At 42.5% G+C, this 14,007-nt stretch overlaps 2 protein-coding genes across 9 annotated transcripts in view; one reads left to right on the top strand and one right to left on the bottom strand.

Moving 5' to 3' along the window:
* Positions 1 to 14,007, bottom strand: part of LOC310669944 (craniofacial development protein 2-like) — a gene marked incomplete at its 3' end in the record, with an annotated part of 710,849 nt that overhangs the window by 502,088 nt on the left and 194,754 nt on the right. The gene's annotated exons all lie outside the window — the stretch shown is intronic.
* The window catches only part of LOC310669435 (vascular endothelial growth factor receptor kdr-like), a 231,540-nt gene that overhangs the window by 193,257 nt on the left and 24,276 nt on the right, over positions 1 to 14,007 (top strand). For all 8 annotated transcript variants that reach the window (XM_083423419.1, XM_083423417.1, XM_083423424.1 and 5 more), the window contains 4 exons: positions 429 to 551; positions 1,944 to 2,055; positions 9,615 to 9,714; positions 12,634 to 12,739. In XM_083423419.1, coding sequence (XP_083279545.1) covers positions 429 to 551; positions 1,944 to 2,055; positions 9,615 to 9,714; positions 12,634 to 12,739 — 441 coding nt within the window. The remainder of the gene's footprint in view (positions 1 to 428; positions 552 to 1,943; positions 2,056 to 9,614; positions 9,715 to 12,633; positions 12,740 to 14,007) is intronic.

Here is a 14,007-nt window from a genome sequence, read left to right as displayed (position 1 = left end):
TGAAAAACATGGGTTTGAATAAAAGATTATATGTTATTTTGATATATGTATATGTTAGGATTCAAAGTAGAAGTTGAGCATATAGTAAGGTATAAGATGTAAAGAAAGTGTAAATATCTGAGGAATGTGTGGCTTAGGAGTAATGTTGTACATTGGTATATTTTAGCAATAGTCTTTCTGAAGAAAAATATAAAAGGAAAACACATCTGATCTTGAGGGATTCAATAATATTTTTGATTCTGATTCCATTCTCCAGTGACTTGCTTCGTTATTTACAAACTTTTTTATTTTAAAAAAATGCCCTTTAATATTTTAATAAGTTGTTGAAGTTCAGCTCTTGCAATGGGGGTATAAAATAATAAATAAAACAAAATGAAATAAAATAAATTTTAAAAATATTTTCTTATTTCATTTGTCCTTTCCTCCAGTGCATTCACAGGGATCTGGCAGCCAGGAACATTCTGCTGTCTGAAAACAATGTGGTGAAGATCTGTGACTTTGGATTGGCCAGAGATATTTACAAAGATCCTGACTATGTGCGGAAAGGGGACGTAAGTCTTGTAGGCATGCAGAATCATGTGTGGTCCACCCTTTTAAGCAGACTGAAACAAATAAGTCAGTGGGATAGGATATGGATACAGTGGTGCCTCGCAAGAACGAAATTAATTCGTTCCGCGAGTTTTTTCGTAGAGCAAGTTTTTTCGTCTTGCGAAGCACCATGGTGGGGAGGGGTGGGGAGAAGCAGGGCAGCTGCCGCAGCCGGTCCTTAGACTCACCCACGCCTTGTGGACACTGCGCGACGCAGCTGCTGGAGGGCTGCGGGGCTCAGGAGCGCGACTCCGGTTGCAGCGCTGGCTGCTGGCGGCAACGGCTCCTGAGGGGAGCGCACGAGGGCGGTGGGCAGGGGCGCGAGGCAGCCGGAAGGTTGGAAGGTCGGCCGGAAGATGGGAGGGAGCCGGAGGAGCCGTCAGCAGGAAGGTGGGAGGGAGCCGGAGGAGCGGGGAAGCGAGCGTGCGACCGTCGCCATGACAGGAGAGGCAGGGCTGTTTCGTCTAGCGAAGCAAGCCCTTTGGAAAATCCGTCTTGCGAAGCACCTCAGAAAATGAAAAACCCTTTCGTCTAGCGGGTTTTTCGTCTTCCGAGGCATTCGTCTTGCGGGGTACCACTGTATATACAAGTTGATAAATCCTAGAATCCTAGAACGGTAGAGTTGGAAGGGACTCCAAGGGTCACCTAGTTCAGCTCCCACAGGAATTACGGCTAAAGAATCCCTGACAGATGGCCACCCAATCTCTGCTTAAAAACCTCCATCAAAGGAGAGTCCACCACCTTCCAAAGAAGTCCATTCCACTGTCAAGCAGCTCTGTCAGAAAGTTCTTCCAAATGTTTAGTCAGAATCTCCCTCCTTGTAACTTGAATCCAATCGTTCAGGTCCTACCCTCTGGAGCAGGAGAAAACAAGCCTGTTCTATCTTCCATGTTACAGCCCTTCAGATGTTTGAAGACAGCTGTCCTATCACCTCTCAATCTTCTCTTCTCCAGCCTAAACATACCCAAGTCCCTCAACTGTTCCTTATAAGGTTTCCATACCCTTATAATTTTGGTCGCCCTCCTCTGCACTTTCTAGCTCGTCAACATTCTTCTTAAACTAGAACTAGACACAGCACTCCCAGTGGAGTCTGACTAATGCAGAATAGAGTGGCACTATTACTTCCCTGCATCTGGACTAGTGGTGGCTCTTGGGGTATCAAATTTCACCGCAATGCCAAAATCTCCCCATCTCTTGCCTTCCATTCTGTATCATAGTTTCAGCGCCCACTGTGGCACCCTTGAGGCTCCACGCCCAGTATGACCAAACTGTTCTTGCTCCCCTAAATCCACCTCTGTCTGGACAAATGTAAATATTGTTAACACTAGTCTCCTTTTGCTTTCTTCATTTTGTAGGCGAGACTTCCTCTGAAATGGATGGCTCCAGAAGCTATTTTTGACAAAATTTACACCACTCAGAGCGATGTTTGGTCTTTTGGTGTGTTGCTGTGGGAAATATTTTCTCTAGGTAAGGTTGTGCTTACTTTTATTGTGTTTTATTTTAAATGGACTGAATGCTGTGCAAAATACATTTCAGATGAAGAATGAGAGTAGGATATTTGTTAATAGAGAGTAACAATACAGGGATGATTTAATATTACTGAGTTACTATTGGAGTTCTGTGTGCAAATCTGCATGAAGGGTTCCTAATTCTTTTTCGGTGCTAACGGTGGTTGTCTACATTACCAGTAGGTACTGAGGTGTTCTCTTACAAAGCTTGTACTTGTCAGGACTACTGAAGGGCAGCATGCCTGTGGTGGCTATATTCAAAAGGAGTCAGCAGCCCTTAGATGGAGCTGTGCTGAGAGTACCACATGTCCTAGTGATGTGCTTGGTTTCTCCTAGAAACCAGACTTCTAGAGTTGCCATTCCAGCCATCTGAAAATTAGACAACAGCTGAAAATAGATGTTTAGGCACCTGCTAAAGACAGCTTTATTTAAGAAGTTTTTCACTGAGGTGTGACCAACTCATTTATGAAATATTAAGTATAGATGTGTAGGGGTGCTTTTAATTTTTTTTAAAAAAATCTTTATTGAATTCCCTTTTAATCCTGTATACTACTTTGATGGCCTCAGACAATGAAGCAGTTTATAAGGTAAAGGTAAAGGGCCGGGTGGCGCTGTGGGTAAAACCTCAGCACCTAGGACTTGCCGATCGCATGGTCGGCGGTTCGAATCCCCGCGGCGGGGTGCACTCCTGTCGTTCGGTCCCAGCGCCTGCCAACCTAGCAGTTCAAAAGCACCCCCGGGTGCAAGTAGATAAATAGGGACCGCTTACCAGCGGGAAGGTAAACGGCATTCCGTGTGCTGCCCTGGCTCGCCAGATGCAGCTTGTCACGCTGGTCACGTGACCCGGAAGTGTCTGCGGACAGCGCTGGCTCCCGGCCTATAGAGTGAGATGAGTGCACAACCCTAGAGTCTGACAAGACTGGCCTGTACGGGCAGGGGTACCTTTACCTTTTTAAAGGGGCCCCTGACCATTAGGTCCAGTCGTGGCCAACTCTGGGGTTGCGGCGCTCATCTCACTTTATTGGCCTAGGGAGCCGGCGTACAGCTTCCGAGTCATGTGACCAGCATGACTAAGTCGCTTCTGGCAAACCAGAGCAGCGCACAGAAACGCCGTTTACCTCCCCGCCGGAGCGGTACCTATTTATCTACTTGCACTTTGACGTGCTTTCGAACTGCTAGGTTGGCAGGAGCAGGGACCAAGGAACGGGAGCTCACCCCGTCGCGGGGATTCGAACTGCCAACCTTCTGATCAGCAAGTCCTAGGCTCTGTGGTTTAACCCACAGCAGCACCCAATGAAGCAGTTTATAAATTTGTTAAATAACAGCATCCACAGCAGAACAAGGAAATTTGCATCTATCCACAGTGCTTACACCTCCATATGCCATGAAAGCAATCTCACCTCCTGTTCATGAAAACGACTGGCATGCAGCACTGTTCACATCCTCTAGTGTGCACAAGCCCTTGCTTGGCAGAGTCACGCATACAGAGCAAATATTTAGGAGTCACAGTGATCAGGGATATATAGGTGTAAAGTGAAAGCAAAGCTGAGCACCTCAGTAACAAGTCAAAGTTGCTGCAGCCAAACATTTCTATGGGTAGGGTTTCAGAAGGGATCATCATCATCATCATCATCATCATCATAACTTTATTTATATGCCGTCCATCTGATTGGGTCCCCAGCTACTCTGGGCAGCTTCCACCAAATATAAAAGCATAATAAAACATCAAACATTAAAAACATCCCTATACAGGGCTGCCTTCAGATGTCTTCTAAAAGTCAGATAGCTGTTTATTTCCTTGACATTGATGGGAGGGTGTTCCACAGTGCGGGAGCCACTACCGAGAAGACCCTCTGCCTGGTTTTCTGTAATTTCACTTTTTCTCTAGGCAGGGCATAAGCAGAGGTGTGAGCAGCTGATGGGCAAGAGCCCTTCCTGACCCTGGAGAATTTCTGCCAGTCATAATATGCCATACAGAGCTTGATGGATAAGTGGTCTGAGGTGATATGATGCAGCTTTCCTACTTTCCATGAGGCAGTCTGTGAGGGCTCAGTGAGTAGCTTTGCCAATCTCTGAATTGGTTTGAAGCCAAAATCCTTTTAAAAAAAGCCGATTTTTTATTATACACTCTTCTTAAGCCAGAGGTTGATTTCAGATGATTTTTCTTGATGTGGCTGATAGACATTTTGGCCCACAACAAATGCTTTCAAAGCTGGAACTGACATTTGCAGCAGTTCAAACCAGGAGACGTTGTGGAAAACTCTTAATCGTGGCTTCTGTGGATTAAAGCTATTTTGATGGAGCAGAAAACCTTCCTGTCAAATGGTATTTTCCCACAGGCCGAGCGGGTTCAACTCAGGGACCACACAGCTCAAAGAGTTGCTTGCTGCGGCTCCTGCCACAGATGGCTCATCTGCCCACCACTAGCAATATAAGAACTCCCACAACAAGGAGGGGAGAGAGGATGAATGCTGCAGATATTTGATCCTAGAAGAATTCTTTCCAAAATGCTGACCATTTGAAAAACAAAACACCACAGGGCCCACAGGTTGGCTGAAGCCCTGTCACAGAAATGCAGTCAGTTATGCCGGACTTTGCATGTTCTTTTGCCAGAAGGAGAAAGAGATGTTTTTTTCTCCCTGACTGTGCCACTCATGCAAGCCACAGAATGTTTGGAATGATTATTCATTCTCCATTCATGCCCATGTGCATTTTTTAAGAGGTAAGGCTTTCTAGAAAGGCAAAAGTAAGGATGGGGTGGGGAGAGAATTTGATTGTTTTCATTTAATGGCAAACCAACCTAATTCACGCTTGCCAGTGCAATATGCAAACCAAAACACAATGCCGCTTGAAATTTGCACTTCTCTCAATTTTGCAATGCAGTTCACCTGCCAAGTAATGTGTGCAAACATGCATATACTAAGATCAAGTGTGCATAAAAATGCAGACATCACTAAATGTTGCTTTGCAAAAATTAATGTATTAGGCAAAATTGAATAACAAAAATGGTGTATATTAAGAGAAATTCACACTAAAATGCTGCTTCATTTTCATGGCAACTTGTTGATTTAAAAATTCACAAACTGGTGTGGAAATGTGGAGAACTGAACTGAAGAGTGGACAAATGAGAAAGTGGGAGAAATTGAAATTGACAGATTTTGCTAATCCCTAGATCAAATCGCTTACATTTTTGGAAAGGGATGTGGATTGTTGCTTCTTTATCCCAGTATGCAGTGGAACAAACCTTAGGCATTTTGAGTAGAGAGCAGGAAAACTAAATTAGTCTGCAGAGGGTTTCATGAATAACAATCTACAGTTGCAAGTATTCAGGCTGATCCATTAGAAAGAATCTGAATAACAACAAAGCAGTTATTTTTGTCCAAATGCTTCATCAGGCTGTGGAACTTGGAAAAGAATGCCAGTTTCTATTTCTCAGCTTAGACTTAGTTACAATATTCAGCTTTCCCTCAACTTGGTGCCCTCCAAATGTTTTGGGCTCCAATTTCCAGACTGCCTGATAGGAGTTGTAGTCCAAAACATCTGGAGAAGTCTGAGACATTAGGGCGGGGGGGGGGGTGCTAGCCTGCTTTTCAGCATCACTGTTTCTAAACAAATGGAGGTGAAACATTAAAACCACATTTTTGCATGGCTAGATCTCAGAAGATTTGGTTTTATCAAACCAAAGGAAGCACATCTAGTAGTATGCAAATTTCAGAAGGGGCTTGGTGGCTCAGAACAAGCTGCTACAGCATGGAATGAGAAACTATACAGCTGGGGTTACACACAGCATCACACAGACAGGGGCTTGTACACCAAGTGCAAAAATGAATAATTTTGTTAAGTTTTGGCAATGTAGATGGTTTAATTATTGCAACTGAAAATGACCAAGACCACACAAAGGTTGTGGAATACCTAAGCAAAGTAGTCTAGGTAAATGAACCACATGTCTTCTGCTGACTTTCCCTTTATTCACGTCCATTACGTTGTACAGTGGTACCTCAGGTTAAGAACTTAATTCATTCTGGAGAGCCGTTCTTAACCTGAAACTGTTCTTAACCTGAGGTGCCACTTTAGCTAATGGGGCCTCCCACTGCTGCACAATTTCTGTTCTCATCCAGAAGCAAAGTTCTTAGCCCAAGGCACTATTTCTGGGTTAGTGGAGTCTGTAACCTGAAGCGTATGTAACCCGAGGTACCACTGTATACTTTGCTCCCAGGAGCATAGTCAATCATAATAGTCTCTTCTGCTCAGGAATCCAACTTGTACTTACTCTCTTTGGGAACAGAGTATATTGGGTATATTGCAAAAATATGCGCATGAGGGAAAGTTGCATACAGAAATGTGCATAATAGGAGAAAATCACTGAATTTTCATGGGGCTTCTTTTATATATATAAAAAGATTGCAAACAGATGTGGAAATGTGGAGAACAGAATCTAAGTCTGGAAAAATGAGTAATGGGGGAAAAACTAAAAATGACAGATTCGTGCATCCCTACTGCCAACCCAAACTGCTCCATTGAGACAACGGGCTGATCTATCAGCACTGGGTTGCATCCCATTCTGGTCACAGCACAATTTCTGATTACCTTGTTGTGTGACCCAGGATTAGAGTCCCATTTCCTTTTCTGTGGCTGCAGTTGAAAAGCAAGTTTTTCTTCCAAAGCAATGTGTTGATAAAAATCAGCCAGGCATTTCTGTGTTTTGGCACTCTCCTATCTACAGTTCATGCAATAAATATTTAATTGAGGAGCTGTGTCAGTGATGGAACTCACTTACATAAAATTTTTTTTACAGATCATTAAGAACCAGAACATGAAGGCTTGTTTGCCTTTGTTACAGGGCATGTTTGGGCTTCCAAAATTACCTCTTTTACGGGGCTCCTCCACTCCACTGCCTATATTAAATAAAAAATTCAGATAGTAAAAGGCATCACTTCTGCACACACGTACCACTTTTTTTCTGAGACGACTATGCTTTGTGCCTGCTGCCCCGCAAGCAGTCAAAATAAATGCTATGCCAAACCGTTTGAAGGTTTGGAATAGCATTTATTAAGTAGTGCAGACGTGACACTGACCTATGATTAAAACTGATACAAGGAATGTGGAGTTGGAGGTAGTCAAAGAGGAAAGGAGGAAGTGCAAAGGAGCACCAAACCCTAAGGATATATTATCTATATCCTCTATGTTTGATTACATTCATATTTTAAATATTCTTATACACCCAAAAGGGATTTTCCAACTTCTGTCAACATTGTTTTCATAAAAGCCTCCTTAGCAATTGGAACACATCTTTGCATACCGTGGCTGAAGCGACAACCCCCAGGTTATCCAAACAGTTTTAAGGAACAGTTGTTCTCTGGCCTGGGTTCTCATTCATTCCTCCTTGTTCCTGCATTACTTACTTTGCTCCCAAGCAGCCAGTGAAAGCTGTCAGGCCAGAGATAGACAAAAACAGGAAATTGAGCATGGAATGTAAAGTGTACAGAGATTCTTCAAAACTTGGACTCCCATTCAGATTCCTTTAAATCTCCTATGTTAAAACCGGATTACATGTTCTTCCAAATGATTCTTCAGGCTTCAGGGAGGCCAGATTATGAAAAGAACGTTACATCCCACAGCCCTCTGGGAAATAAAGGAATTGGGAAGCTTACAGAGTTAGAGCGGAATTAATTCTTCTATTAACTTTTATAATAACTCAAGCTTTCAGGAGGCATGATTCCAGGCATGATTCCAGGGAACTCACACACAGAACATTATCTGTTGTTTTCTGAAACACTAAGTTATATTAACGCCCGTCCAGCATTGAAGAAGCAGTTATAATATACATTTAAGCGATCAATAAATTGTTTGAAAAGTTGGCAAGTAGTTGGTTAACATTTTACAATGCAATGTAATCAAAGGGTTGGGGCAATCCTGGTTGCTGTTTGATTTGAGGTGGACTTAAGATTTACCAGGTGTGCAGTGACAGCTCAAGGAGTTGCTTCAGGTTCACTTCCTGACATGTCAGAAGGATTGTATGAATTAGCAATAACTACATACAGCACAGATATTTTGTCTAGTTCTAAATCCCCAAAGCATGTTTTTTCACATACAGTAGATAGGTAAGCTTCAGGATTGGGGTGACTTTGGGAGCACTGGGTTAGACCACTGTGGGAAACAGTATGGTGAGCTAGATGATATCCTCCTCGTCGTGATCCAGTGGTGGCTTCTTTTGCTCTTTTGTCCTGTAGATGCTTATAGTCAAATAGTAACTTAAGGCACCTGAGGCTAAGCAGGTCAAGGTCTGGTCAGCACCTGGATGGAGGACACAAACTAAGAACCACATTTAGGCTTCCTTGAGTTCCAAAGCTGAAGAAAGGCAGGATGTAAATGTAATAAAATGTACATATGCAAGAATGAATGAATGAAGAGGAAGAAGGCCTGGTTTCCCTTCGTTTTCTGCCTTCAGGCTGTCTCAAGCCAGCAGTTTTATGGGCATCCTGTAAAAAACAAAACAAAAACAAAAAGGGAGATAAAACCTGAAGCATAGTTGAAAAGAGTCATGTTTTTCCCAACACTTGCAATTCTGAAGTGGAATATACTTCCTCACCCCCACCCCGCTCTGAGGAAATCAAGGTCTATTAGAGAGCTGCTCAGCTCCATTGCACACTTACTTTCTTTGCCCTGACAGTTGTATTAGTCAGGGTGATTTATTTGTGTTCTTTTCGGTTTCCTTGTCATATTAGTTCAGCTGTCATTACTGGAGGCAAGGCTCCTGCAGGGTCTTCAAAAGAGAACAAGGTGCAAGCAGCGGGCTGAGGTGGTTTCTCTCTAGACATTTTCTATCCAGTACATTTCACATTTCTTTTTATCCCATCAGCCGTTCATGAAATAAGAGCTTGAGCCTATCTTGCCTTAAACTTTTGCTCTTGACCGAGTCTTTTAAGGAGCTGAAGTCACATAATAGTTTTGCTTGATCGCTGCAAGGAGATGTCTGCATTGACTTCGCATCTATGCATAACTAAGAGGAACTGAATCACCTGCAGGCAACCATCTCATGACATTTCTTTACCTAGTCCCAGGCCATAGATTTTCAGGGGAAATCCATCTGGACAGTGGATACTGGCTGGTCCCACTTATGAGCCCATCCTTTCTATACATAATAGTATGTAGGTCACAAATCTCCTTACCTTATCTCCTTTTTCTGCAATTCAGTGCCACCACATTTGGTGATGGCAACCAGCTTAGACAGCTTAAAAATAATTTGTCTATCAATAATTCTAAGCCATAATGATAAGTGGAGATTTCCGTTTCAGGGTGCTTCCAGATGACCAGTTTATTGAGCTTTCTTCATTATCTGTTCCTAAGGATATTGGTCCATGTTGGCTATTTAGTTAGCATCCATTCTGATTTCTTTGTAGGGATGCTAGATGGTGTTGCATCAAGGAAGGGCTTTCCTTCTTGCAGGAGATGCAGGTCCTGCTTAAGGCACCTGGCAGAACATTAACTGTCTCTCTGGCTCTGTGTTTGTGTCTACAGGAGCGACACCATATCCAGGTGTGCAGATTGATGAGGACTTCTGTCGACGCCTCAAGGAAGGGACAAGGATGAGATCACCAGAATATTCAACTCCAGAAATGTAATTTCATCTCGCATGTCTTTCTTTTTTTTTCTTTTTTTTTCTTTTTAAATTCTTTAATTTTTTTATTTAAAAAAAGTACAAAAAACACACAATACTGTATTGTTTTTAACACTCGATTGGGAGCCGCCCAGAGTGGCTGGGGAAACTCAGCCAGATGGGCGGGGTATAAATAATAAATTATTATTATTATTATTATTATTATTATTATTACACACAACAATCAACAAAATGATCAACACTCAATACAAAAAAAAGATTGAGTTCACACATTACAAATTCCAACATGACTTCCAATCCCCCCATTGTGATTCACATGTCTTCCTTGGTCACTCTTGTGTACTGCTATATTGACCCTGTAGGAGATGAAATGCATGAATCATATCAATTAATTTTGCTAATGGACAGCATTATGTATTAATGTGCTTCAGCATATGTGCCTCTTTGTTCCTCTTCCTTCTGGAATGTTTAATGTGCCTGCCTTACCCTCTCCCTTCTTCTTCAAGTACTGTGTGGATTTTTGCCTTGCAGAGCTGCTGGCTGGGTAATGTACTCTGAACAGCTGTTTCACCCAACACCTAGTCCAAAAGCAGTGGTTAGGAAATTATATCTATTCTTTACCATTCGGGGGGGAGGGGGTTCCTCCCTTAGATGTTCTAAAAACAAGTGGGATGCAAGTTGCTTTTAAATGGACAAGTGGGATTTTTTTCCATTAAAAACATTTATGTGGACACAGTTATACCGTGTAAAAGTACTGTAATTTACTATGAAATTGGGAAGATGTGTTCATTCATTCATTCATTCATACAAATGACCTTAGGACCAATTCATACAAGCATTTGGCTTTTAAGAGTGATAAAAAGGGAAGAATGTAGTAACCAGTCTTCTCTCATAAATACCAAGATGTCAGCTTACCTTTCAGTGGTTCAGCTTTCTAGAATGTGGGCAGTCATGACTAGGGCTGAGTGATAACAGCTTTTCAACATTGTGATGTATCACCAGCTAAACATAGCCATGTTGAAAAGGAGCATCATTCAGCCCCAGCCCTGCAAGGCAGTGGGGTGAAACTGCCTCAGTTCCCGACAGCGACAGCGCCCAGCACAGGGACGAAGCAGGCAAGCCCCATCAGTGATATACTACCAGGTGAAGGCCTTCAGACCGGTCCAGGACAATGTATTAATACATCACCCAGGCCTAATCATGATCTTAACCCGCAATGCATCATTTTAAAGAGGTTAACATGGGAAGCTACCTTACACCATGTGAGCCTATTGGTTCATCAAACTCAGTATTGTCTACTATGACTGACAGAAGCTACTCAGGATTTCAGGCAGGAGTCTTTCCCAGCCCTACCTGGGATGACAGAGGTTGAACCTAGTATCTTCTACATGCAAAGTGTATGCCTTATTACCAAACTTCCTTTTTGAAGATGTGGGTGACATTTGCTCACAGGGACCTTTTCTGTTCTCCAGCTATTCTCAAAGATTATAGACAGAGGCTCTGAGATTATATCTGCATGCTCCATTAGTACCTTGAGTGAAGCTCATCAGGCCCTGGAGATCTGAATTCATTTAAAGTAGCTAGGTGTTCCCTTACCGCTTCTTTTCCTATCTTCGGCTGCAGCTCCCTCCTTGCATCATTAATTTTGTTATCATCAGGTTGGGAACTGCTTTTCTGGAAGTGACAAAAGAGACAAAGGAGGTGCTGAGCTGCTCTGGCTTCTCTCTGTCCCCCAATAGCATTTCTCCCTCTTCTCCATCCAAAGGACCTACTACTTGCTTATTCTTCCTCTCTCCTCAAACATAGCCAAAGAAACCTTTTATATATATTTTTAACCTCTCTTGCAAGCCTGAGTTCATTCTGCACTTTAGCCTGCCTGAACTTCTGCCTGCAAGTGCTGGCTACTCATGTATACGCTTCCTTTCATTCTTTTCCATTTATCCATTCCCTAGACATGCCCTTCTTAAATCTCCACTCATCTGTGAGCTCCTTATGCAATTATACTGGTTTCTTTAGATGCCTCCCACTTTTTCTTTCTTGGAATTGTCTGCTTTTGTGTCTTCGGTATTTCACTTTTAAGAAATTAGCATCCATCTTAGACTCCTTTCTCCTTGAGTATTTCTGATCATGGTATCTCACCCAGTAATAACTTCAGCTTTTTGAAATTGACCTTCTTATAGTCCATAGTGCATGTCTGACTACACTCAGCTTTCCCTTGTCTCTGTATCATGAAACCAAAGAGGACATGATCACTTCCTCCCAAGATTCCCTGTACTTCCACTTTGTTGATCTGTTCCTCCCTGTTGGTGAGGACCAGATCCAAGATAGATTTCCCCTTTGTTGCTTCTTCCACCTTCTAGGAAATGAAATTGCTATTGAAGCAGTTGAGGAATTTGTTGGGCTTTACATTTTTGGCAGAGTTTGAGTTCCAACAGATAAATAAATCTTTATTGCAGTCCAAAGACCCATAGAACAATTTCAGAACAAAATACAGTTAAGACAGCCAGTCACAGAAGAGAGAGAAACCGAGGCCATCATTTTGTTATGTCTCAAGCATGATGATCTTCGTTTCTTTTAACTTCTGGAAGAAACTTTGCCACGGCCAATGTAATATCATTGGACCTGTCATCCAAAATATATTTGGGTAGTTGAAGTTTCCCATTACTACTGTACCACTCCTTTCTGAATCTTTGGTAATCTGCTCTAGAAAAGCATCACCCAGGTCTGCAGTCTGGGGAAAGCAGCGGAACAAAACAAAAAACCATTCTTGGACACAGACGTTGAAAGCGTGGCACAAAAGGAAGTCTGGACAAGCCCTTATACCAGCTTTCAGATGGTGACAGGAAGAGAAAAGAAAAGATAACATCACAAGTGAATAAGAACTGTTGATGTTTAAAGCTCAATTCTCTTTTCTTGTAGCTACAAGACCATGCTGGATTGCTGGCATGGAGTGCCGACAGAGAGGCCCACCTTCTCCGAACTTGTGGAACGTTTAGGAGACTTGCTCCAGGCAAATGTTCAACAGGTAAAGTTCAGGGAAATCTATCTTGTTTCAAGTTGAATCAATGTGTGCAGAGCTTGTGTGCTTTTGCTGAAATATGGGACCTTACATTAAACAAGTTTGTTAAAGGTTGCATCATAGCGGAAAATACAGAGCAAATGTTGAATGGGAACAATATATCTCATGCTCACAGATCCAGTTGTAGCCATGCATGACCAGCAAAAAAAATCATGTCCAATCATTGAAAGCCTAATTTGTCTCCCTAGATAAACAATATGCATATTTTTAATTAGTTTTCAGCATCCAGAAAGTGACTACCTTGTTTCTCCTTAGATATGTAGCTTTGGACACAGACATATATCCGGTGTCCTAAACTCATCATTGCTTTCAAGGGCTTTAACATAAAAGGCTTTGTGTCCCACAAAGGCAATTACATAATTGCCTGCTTCACAATAGCTTGATCAACCTTTTATTTCTGCTTTTGGAGCAGAGCTGTTATGTAACCTTCAGTATCTTGGTTTTCAGTTCTCCCTTTTCACTTGGCGAAACAAATCAGTGAAGCTCAGTTGATGGAGACCTAGTTTGCCATGTGGGGGTGGGGAGTATAATTTGTGAATTCCAAACATAGCCAAGGAGAACAAGAAAGAAAAGATGATGTTAAGGAACAAGAAAAATAAAAGTAGGTGAAGAGGGGGATGGCAGAATTGAAAAGGGTCTTCATGGGGTGATGTAGTAGTTAGAGGACCAAACTAGGACTTGGGGGGACCAGGGTTCAAATCCCCACTGAGCCATTGTTATTGCTATTATTTATTAAATTTGCATACCACCCTTCATCCAAATAACGCAGAAAGGTTCACAACATAAAAATACAAAATGAGAACACAAAATACATAATCAAACTGAAACGGAATAGAGATCCTGGGCCTGTTGCTGCCTCTCAGCCTAGCCTACCTCACAGGGTTGTTGTGGGGATTAAATGAGGGGGAGAACTATGTGCCCCACCTTGAGCTCCTTAGAAAAAAATGTAGCAACACTGATGTGCAGGTATCCTGAGACATGTCTTTTGGGAAGCCCATCTAACACAGCCTGCACCATCCTGGTGCCTTCCAGATGTTTTTGACCGTAACTTCCATCAGCCTTGTGCCCTGGCTTGGGCTGATGAGAGCTGTTGTCAAAAACCGTCCAGGGGCACTGACCGCATTTTTTGCTCTATAAGACGCACTTTTTCCCTCCTAAAAAGTAAGGGGAAATGTGTGTGCGTCTTATGGAGCGAATGCAGGCTGCACAGCTAT

This window comes from Podarcis tiliguerta (genome assembly GCF_965153285.1).
Source record: "Podarcis tiliguerta genome assembly, chromosome: Z".
NCBI lineage: Eukaryota > Metazoa > Chordata > Lepidosauria > Squamata > Lacertidae > Podarcis > Podarcis tiliguerta.
The sequence above is the reverse complement of the archived record's forward strand: the minus strand, read 5'-3'. Positions and strand labels throughout refer to the sequence as shown.